At 37.5% G+C, this 9,423-nt stretch overlaps 1 protein-coding gene across 1 annotated transcript in view; it reads left to right on the top strand.

Moving 5' to 3' along the window:
• Positions 1–9,423, top strand: part of PREX2 (phosphatidylinositol-3,4,5-trisphosphate-dependent Rac exchange factor 2) — a gene marked incomplete at its 3' end in the record, with an annotated part of 98,949 nt that overhangs the window by 9,295 nt on the left and 80,231 nt on the right. Inside the window, 2 exon segments of the mRNA XM_010294405.1 lie at positions 2,565–2,666; positions 4,419–4,580. Coding sequence (XP_010292707.1) covers positions 2,565–2,666; positions 4,419–4,580 — 264 coding nt within the window.

Below are 9,423 nucleotides of genomic sequence, written 5' to 3'. Positions count from 1 at the left end.
AGGGAAAGAAATTATAGAAAGGAAGCTGAAGGACTTCTCAGAACTTCTGAAGAGAAGGTCCAGTTTCTGGTACTGTAACCACAGCAGTGCCAGACAGAAAAATGTTTTGTTATGGATCATAGAGTAGCCATCCTGATCTTAGACGCTGACTTAATCTGAGGTCGAAAGAAACAGCTACACAATTAGCCTTTCACTTTATGAGACAAATAAGGAGGGCTTTTAAAATGTTAAGTATGACAGTCCTCATGATTTTCCCACAGAAAAACCAGTTTCCATGTAAATACTGAGTTTCCTAATAGTTGACATTAGTTGTTAAAAGAAGGATTCAGTGTGGAATGATTTTTGTGTTTTCCTTCATGGTGTCCTCTGATAACAAGGTCAGCTTTGAAATGTGGGGCCTACTATATTGGAGCTTAAATGCCTGGGAAGGTGCCCTCAGATATGATATCAAATTCCAGAGTGGTCAGATCTGATTATTGCATTTTAGGACTGGAGAGCAAATAACACTATCAGTAAAGCACCATAGATATGGTTTAAAAAAAAAGATGATGCCAGTGCTGGCAGTATCACAAGTTTTATTTAATTTTATTAATTATTTTTAGCATGCAGTAGGCTTTCAGTACTGCTATTGACAGAGTTCTTGGTGAAGTTTTCCTATTGCAGCTCACTAAATTTTTGAAAGATACAGGTTCTGACTCCCTTCCTAGCTGTACTTACTTACAGCCAAGTTAATGAGCGGTATGGGAATTTCCTTACTGTAGGGGTACTGGGTGACATGAAGCTCCAGCTGCCTTTTTGCTAAGAGTCTCTTATTCAGCAGTGTTCCATTCATAGTTAAAAACAGCTTCAAAGTTGTCCTATTTTTCCTCAGTGGTTGACACGGTATCCCTCACCTTGCCCCAGACCTGAGGAGGTGCACAGACATGGTTCAAGTATTGGGAGCAGCATGGCTGGACTCAAGAAGAAGGGGTGAATGCTGACTACAGAGACAAAGAGCAAAATATTGCAGTGAAAGATTGCAAAGAGCTTGTTGTGTCAGAAAGGAAGCCAAGCGTGCAGTTGTGTCAGTTCATGAAGCGTCAGTCTCACGTACTCCTGGGCGCATGCACAGGGCTTCCACATCTGCTTTGGGTTCCTCATAGGTTCAGGACATGTCTGTAGAATAAGTGGCAGCAGTCTAACCTAGAGAACAGGAAGTCTGACTGTTTGATTTGAAGTACAATTGAAGGCTTCTAGTCAGACAGAACAGTTCAGGTCATTAGAAATGTGCTTATCTGTAAATAATCGGGAGCTGAAACCAAACTTTTGAGCCTTTCAGTATAGAGACAGTCATATAAACCTATAGTCTGCCTTGCCGTTATCTAGCTTGGTGTTTATCAGTAAAGCTTTTTCATTGGCAGGTTAAGTGAGATCCTTTATCCTAAAGGATCCTTTAGGACAAGGCAGAAGCTGGTTAACATGAGTACAAAGCAGAGACTTAAGGGTGGGTGTACAGATCATGGAATAGTTTGGGTTGGAATGGACCTTTAAAGGTGCCCCTAGCAGCACTGGTTATGGGCTATGTGCATTGAGTTACGTGCTGAGCGGAGTGGCCACCCAGTTGTGTAGCCTCTGTTCCATCAACAATGTGTCTGCATCCAGATTTGTGGCCTGCGTCAACATACCAGCTGGCTGTGTCGAAGTTTTGTTTAGTGTTCTCAGTTTAGACATCTTGCTCTTTGAAGCTGTAGATTATCTTGTACCATTGCATCACAATTCCCTCTGATCTCCCCATAAAATAATTTCCGTCATTACTTTAGGTCTTTATGTACTTAACACTTTAATTCCAACAATTTCAAATATTTGCTGTGATGTCCCTTACATACTTTGTTATCTCAAATAGCCCTTATTCTTTTCTCTCTCTCCTTCTCTCTCTCTCAGCTGCTTTTTCATGAATGTTTCCACCCAATATCTCATGCACTCTCTGCTTCCATAGTTGGATGTCTTGTCAAAACTCACATATTCTTTGGCCCATGACTAAGGATATTCTATTCATTGCACATCATGTTTAAATATAGAAGCATGTAAGCAGAAGACTTTTTTGTGTGTCAGTATTAGGATGGCCATATTCAAACTTTTCAAAGCATCTTTGATGCTACTTACTGTCACAAACACGCCTTTTGGAAGCAACAGCACCTACAGTGGTCACCTTGACTTAATGTTATTTTTGTTTGTTGAAGTGTGAAAGGATATTTTTAGCACTTTATTTACTGTATTTTATTTTTAAACCTTAAAAACATGCCACTCTTAATCAGACTGGATGAAGAAGATACCTGGGGGAGAAGCCTGCCATAACACCACTGCAGCTTCCGTGTTGTGTATGATAGTCAATGTACCTGACTGTGCATGTGTTCAAGACTGTTCTTTTGACACTCTTGCAAACTTCCCTCATCACATATGTAACATATACATATATAATTTATATATAGCTTAGCCAATATTGTTGTGTGCATATGCCCTTGTCTTTATTTCTGATAATTTTCTTGGGATTTTTTTAATAATTTCGGAAACTGTTCACACTCTAGAATTGCATGCTCCTTGGAGGACGCAAGAACACAGATGTACCATTGGAGGGATATCTAGTAACACCGATACAGAGAATATGCAAGTATCCCCTTCTTTTGAAGGTACTTAAAAGATTTTTATCTAGGACTTTATGCTTCTGTATAAAACTGGTTGCTAAGCATATTTCCAAACTGCAGGAACAATCTACACAGTGAATAATCTCTTCATTAGATATTGGACCCAGACTTGCTCTCATTAAAGCCAGTGGCAAGTTTCTGACATCAGTATTAAAAGAACTGAGGAGTTTGGCTGGGTCAAGATGATTAGCTCCCTTCTGCATCCAGGCATAAGGTTGCCTCTCCATTGTTGGACGGAAGTGAGCCATTTAAGGGAATTTAATGAGACTGATTTCAGCTGGGTTTGACCATGTCCTTGCTTAAAATGCTTGAGTTTGTTAGCGACGTGCTTTGATCATTCTAATTTACCATCAGCAAACTGTAAATGAAAAATATTTGTGAAAATAATTTGTAAGAAAAACTGTAGAGTAACAATAAGATGCTGTAGGTGCCTTTATGCACATTTATATGTTTATTCTCGTCTTACGGTTACAATGTAAAAAATAATGAAAAATGTGAAATGTGCTGATAAACATTAGATATTCAAGTCTCTGAGTTACTGAAATTTTTTGCATGTTAGGAAATAAAATAATACAGTCATCAGGAAAGTAAATATTTAGAACAGATTTATGCTTAACTAAGTAAGGTTTAATATTGTTTATTGTTTCAAACTGTGAGAGAAAAGCCAGAGCAGATTCTATCTTAGAAGCTACTTGAAACCTGATTATTCGACAGTGTTTTTCACAATGCATGTGTGAGTTTAGATCTAAACCATTGACAGTTATGAGACAGATGTGTTTCATTGCACTGACATAAAAACCTAATATGTTAATGTGTTAAAATAAAGTTTTTTAAAACATGTTAAAGAACATATTAATTGCAATGAGGTTTGAGTCATCCCAGATATCTGTGGTTTTACAGTTCCCTTGGCCTATTTTAAAATAATTTTTGACTTCTATTTTTTGATTGAAGGATCTACAGACAAAACAAGGGAAGATGACTAATGAATTACTTCAGGGATACGTTGAAATTAATATATTTATGTTAAATATAAATACAGGGTGTGGTGGCAGCAGGGTTAGGGCTCTAGGAGGAATGTACCCACACCTCAGTCAGGGTGTGTGCTGAAGGCTGTCCATAGTCAGTCCAGCTGTAAATGGGTAGTTGGTAGTTTGAGATGGGAAATCTCAGATGAAAACTGGCAACTCCACTTTTGTTTTTTCGTATGGCTGCCATTACCAGTAACCAGTAATCAGTGAGTCACCAAAGCTATTGTTCAGTGCTCTGGTGTGTTGCACTAGATTAAACAATACTGTGGAGCTAAAGGAACATGGGTTTTGCGCTGAGTTGCAGGAAAGGCAGGTGTTAATTTTGATGTCAGTAAACTAACATTTTTAAGCAGAATTGTTAACCTTGCTATTGAACAGTTCCATCCTGTGGAATATAAGAAACAGCAAAAAAAACCCCAAACCAAAAACCAAAGCTCAACATGAAGAAACATTTTTCATGGGAGAAAGTAGTGGAAATGCCAACCTTTTCTTAAGTAGTGATTATTTTTATTGTTACTAATTAATGTCTGTAAGTTTTAGTGTTCTACTAGGACACAATGCTGGAGGGTTTATTACTCTTCCACCTAGTAAAAGAGAAGTCTGACTACTTCTTGATTTTGTATCCTAGTCGATTTAAGCCTCCTGTAATGTACATTTAGAGATCAAAGATAGGTTTCTTTTTAATTTTTTTTTTTTAATGTTTAAATAGGAATTACTGAAGCGGACTCCAAGGAAGCACAGTGACTATGCGGCACTAATGGAAGCCCTCCAGGCCATGAAGGCTGTCTGTTCCAACATAAATGAGGCCAAGAGACAAATGGAAAAATTAGAGTTTTTGGAAGAATGGCAGTCTCATGTTGAAGGATGGGAGGTATTGTCATAAGATTTGTTGCTTTCTATACTGAGGAGGGAGTAACAGTTTTCAACAAGCATGTATTGCACTATTTCTGTGATCCTGAGGTACTGTCAACTCCTCAATTCTGTGAAATCACAGCTTTTATTTGGGATATACTCTGTAAATTAAGTGTTGGGCATGACTGAGCACCGCTATATAAAATAGCAGACTTCAGAAAAGAGGGCAAATATTTCGTGTTTGACTTGGAATATTGATTATTTACATCAACAGGTATAAATCTGAACTTAACTGCTGCTCTGATTTTACTGCTGTCAATGCCTGCCTAACAGCATTTTCTCTGGCTGAAAAAAATTTTGATTATTTATTATTGATTAAGCACTGAGTCCATTAGTTTTTGTCAGCTTGTAGGTAGTCCCTTAGTGTAAGACATGTTGTTTTTTTTTTTCATAGTTTGCCAATGGAAGAGCTTTAATGCTTTAGTTTTGTGAAGAAACCATAGGTCTGTTCCTGAGTTAGAGTTTTCAATATTAACCAGAAGAGTCACCCTTTCCTCTAGATAACAACAAGATCAAATAGTTGTAGCACCAAAATCTTCCTTGGTATTATTTTGAGCACTATAATTATTTTATACAGAAATATAGATGTAGATACAGGTGTATATTTAAATTGCCTTGGGTGTTATGTATTGAAATGTCTGAGCTGTCTGCACTGAGGTGGGAGGGAAACACAAGTGAAATCCCAGTAAAAGAAATATTAAGCAAGTAATATAAACTTTTTTTTTTTTTAAATGAGTCTTGAACATAATACACAGGGTTTTTAAGACACGAATTTCAGCGTGGAAGTAGTTCTTCACTTTTTTGAATACTTCACTCACATGTGCTACTTCTTTTCCTGAGAGAGCTGCTTAATAACTGGAGGAAGAGATTTTATCTCTTTAAGCTTTGTGGAAGGTTTGGTGGCAGGAAAAGGTAGCAAGAAAAAATGTACTTTTTGCACATTAATCTGATAGACTGACAGCTGATCTTTCAGCTATGTAGTGGGAAAGGGCCTTTTGTACAGCACAGAGAAAAGGTTAGGGACACTGTTGGGACACAGAATCAGAGAAAACTTTGAGAGACACCTGCCTGAATCTTAACTGACAGAGTTCCCCAAGAAGTCTGACAACTAAAAATGAGAATATTGCCTAAAGAATCAACTTTTAAGTAGATATTCATAGTAGTAGATAAAACAGCAGAAACAAAAAATAGTTTCTACACAGCTCTGTTCCCTCCCTACATCTCCTGCGGTTACCACACCTCCTGTTCATTGAACTTGCTCTGCCTAAGGATGCGCTTTGCTTCAGCAGCACTGGATTCAGCCTCCCCTGCCTTCCAGAATGGTCAGCAGAACAAGCCACTGAAAAAAGCATAAAAACGACACTGAATGCTGCCCATGACACTGCAAAATTATTTCCTGTCTGCTCCATGTGAAATCTCCTGATCTGTGGACTTAATGCAAACCTTTGATTTGTTGTTCGTTGAGTAGGGTGAGAAGATTTGATTCATTCTAAATGTGGTTTAAGCAACTAATTTTACTTTAATCAAAATTCTTCGTGTTTCTTCAGTGCATTGTGGGATTTGAAATGTGTCACTTAAGGTATTTTTCCTTTTCCTGTGTAGCTGCATTTTCAAGAACTGCTCTTCCATTTCTGTAATTGGGGTAGGTATAGTTTAGAGCAGAGAAATCATCTGCCGGTGTTCAGGGCACTGTAATCTTTTGGTCCAGGACTGTTACTATATTCCACAAAAATTCAGTGCACCTCAAGAGAAAGAATTTTAGCAAGTACAAAAGCTATGTAATTGCTTGTCTCTGTTCAGACAAACCTTTCTACGTTTAGCTGTAATCCTCAATCTTAAATAAATAATAACAAAAAAAAGCCTTTAAAGGCAAATGACAGAGCGTGTGTACTCATGCCATGATATTGTCTGCAGGATTTTGAAAAAGAAGTGACTACTTAGATAAAATAAACCTTTAAATGTTGTAATTGTAATTGAGGGCAGGTCTAGTTGACCTAAGACTTTCCAAAAGAAGCAAGCATCTTAACAGCTGCTTGTTTAGTCTCGGTGAAAATAAGTTTCTTTTTGTAATTAGCTTGAACTTGCTGTCATCAGCAATAACTTGGAAAGACTAGCGTATGTGAACATTAAAATGCATTAGACATGCTTGTGCAATAACTTCGTGATAGGAGCAATAGTTAAGTGCTTACGTTGCTAAATATTTTATGGCAAGCAAATTTGTTAAATAATCCTTATTGCCTATCACCGACTTTCATTATTTTCAGCTTTTCAATTAAGTCTTCTAATGCACTAAAGTGATTAAAATTCTTCTACTTGCTTTCAGTGCCTGAGTTTTATAGATATTTGTCAAATATATCTTAATGAACACACTCAAAAATCAAAGTTACAGTCTTACTAACTCAGTGCATTATTAGTCATGTAAGTTGGTTAAGAACTGACTGTTCACAAATTTCTAAGCCTGAAAAGGGAATCCACTTTCCTGCATTAAGTTTGTTCTGAATCCTTAGTAAAACAGTAGTAACTGTGTTTGCGGTTGAAAATATATTAATGAGCAAAGGTAGCAACAAGGAAGGGTAACAATATGGACGGAAGCACGCGAAACATAGACTTATTCTCTCTGTGCTCAGAATGTGTTCTGTGAACTGTAGCATCGTGATTTCCTTCCAATCTTGTTTCCCTCCCCGCCCCCAATTTAATTTCAGGATTTCACTTGTGTTTGAACTCTGAAATAGTGCCATTGTCTTAAAACAGTATGTTTTCAGTTATGAAAATAGTTCATACTCAGTTATGTGGTGTTTATTGTAGTTTAGCTGATCAGGTTTGATGTCATCATACGGCAACCACAGGGTGCCCAACTGGGCAAAACTGCCCTTATCTTAATACGCGCATCCTTTTCAAACATAATATACGGTTAGTCCTTGAAATGGTAAGAATTCCAGAGCATGTATAAGAGCTTACAGTATTTTGAATGTTTCCCAACAACAACTGTGAAAAAATCTCTGAGTGCAATGTATGAGAGTGGATTTAATTAAATAAACATCTGGTTTTCTGCATTGCCTAAAAATAAAGAGGCAAACTTGTTGGAGATTTCCTTCCAGAAGGAAATGCTTAGCACATTGCTTGGCCCCAGCTAGAAGGAAAGGGAAAAAAATAAAGACTATTTTTAGAATCTGATCAAAGCATGACTTGAATTCCTATACTTAAGTGTCATAAAATGAAGCTTGTGTTTATTATGATAAAAATACAGATTCATGGAAGAATGGAACATCTGTTTCAAGAAAGAAAATTTTGAGTATAATGACTTTTTCACTTAATTTCCTAAGTGGTTAAATTTATTGGCCTGAATTCAGAACTTGTGTAGGTGGCTGTCTCAGCTGGAGAATGGCTCAGCAGCTGAAGGCGTCTGTCAGTAAAATTTGCGTGGGTGTTTTTAGTGAGAGAAGAAAAAATGAAATTGTTGCATTTGCTGTAAGCTGGAAACCAAACAACCCGGTCTGAGTCATAGGCCAACTTAGCGACAATAGCATGGGGTATTCCATTCTTTTCCATTCTGCCGTATCATCAAGTAGTATTTTAATAGAGATTTCTGTTTCAAACTTAAGAATTTTTAGCCCTTTCTCCTATCTTATTTCTGTTTCCTATGCCCATGTGCAAGTACTGAAGAGTAAGTTAGCATCTGTAATTTCTGACCTTTATCGCTGTTAACCTGCTGCCCACTGAATCAGTATGGTCAGACCTCCGTGTTTGACTGAAATTTGTCCAAAATATGTAGCTAAGTAGCTTTTTAAACAAATAGACCCCAACAAATGCTGCTTTTCATCTCAAGGTAATAAAAGTAATTTTTTAATGTCAAAGATGGGTATTTAATGACTTAAGGATGAGGGGGATACTGTTTTAAGTTTCTTGCATATGGTCTCTTCCAGTGCATTTTAAATGCATTTATTTTATGGTATGGTCATGGTAGCCCACATTTTGAGGCCTCTTGCCTGAGCTCTGGCCTCAGTGGACCGATAAGCAACTGACTGGCAGTCCAGGGTTGTTAGAAGCCAGTTTTACCTTAATAGCCTGCAAGCTCTGAGACCCTATGGGCTTTTAATTTCCACACCAGCTGTCCTGGAAAATGACAAGAGTCCTCAGCCACGGTGTGACCCACAGGACAGGACGGCTCTACAGTTAGATGTTGGGAGCCTTAAATGGCTCAGTAGGAAAGATGGAGGAAAAACTAGTCTTGATTCACAGTATAAGCCTATAAGTCAGTTTTTTTCCCACTGAATTCTTTAGATGTTTTGTTGGAAGATGATTAGAACAGGTTTGTTTCTACAATACATGGCATTTTCAAATTGACATATTACAAAAATGCTGCTTTCACTGAAAATACCCCATCATCTCTAATTGCAGGTACTTCAAATGTATAGAAACATGAATTGTAGCATAGTAGTAGTGATACTACATTTAGGTTGAGGAACTGTATGATCTTCCCTTGCAAGCACTGAGTACAAATGTACGTATTCATGAAAACTTTAAAACAGCAAATTAATTTTCAGATTTGAATTGCTCATATTTGAGATTTTCCTGGTAGTTTCAATTCAAACATTTAATGAAAACATGTTTGTGTTAGAAGGCTTTGGTAATATTTCTTCCAAAAGTATTGCTTGTAGATAGCGTAGTTGAATCTTCGCTGTGCAGTAGGTAGCCTCTCCTGCTTCTGGGACAAGACTGACCTCTCATTTGCTACTGCAGTCTTGAGGCTTCCCCCATGAGAGGGACAGCTTGGAGTTAGATAAATGAGTTATTCTAATGGG

The sequence above is a fragment of the Phaethon lepturus genome, unplaced genomic scaffold (genome assembly GCF_000687285.1).
Source record: "Phaethon lepturus isolate BGI_N335 unplaced genomic scaffold, ASM68728v1 scaffold7559, whole genome shotgun sequence".
Lineage (NCBI taxonomy): Eukaryota > Metazoa > Chordata > Aves > Phaethontiformes > Phaethontidae > Phaethon > Phaethon lepturus.
This window is presented reverse-complemented; position numbering and strand designations above follow the sequence as displayed.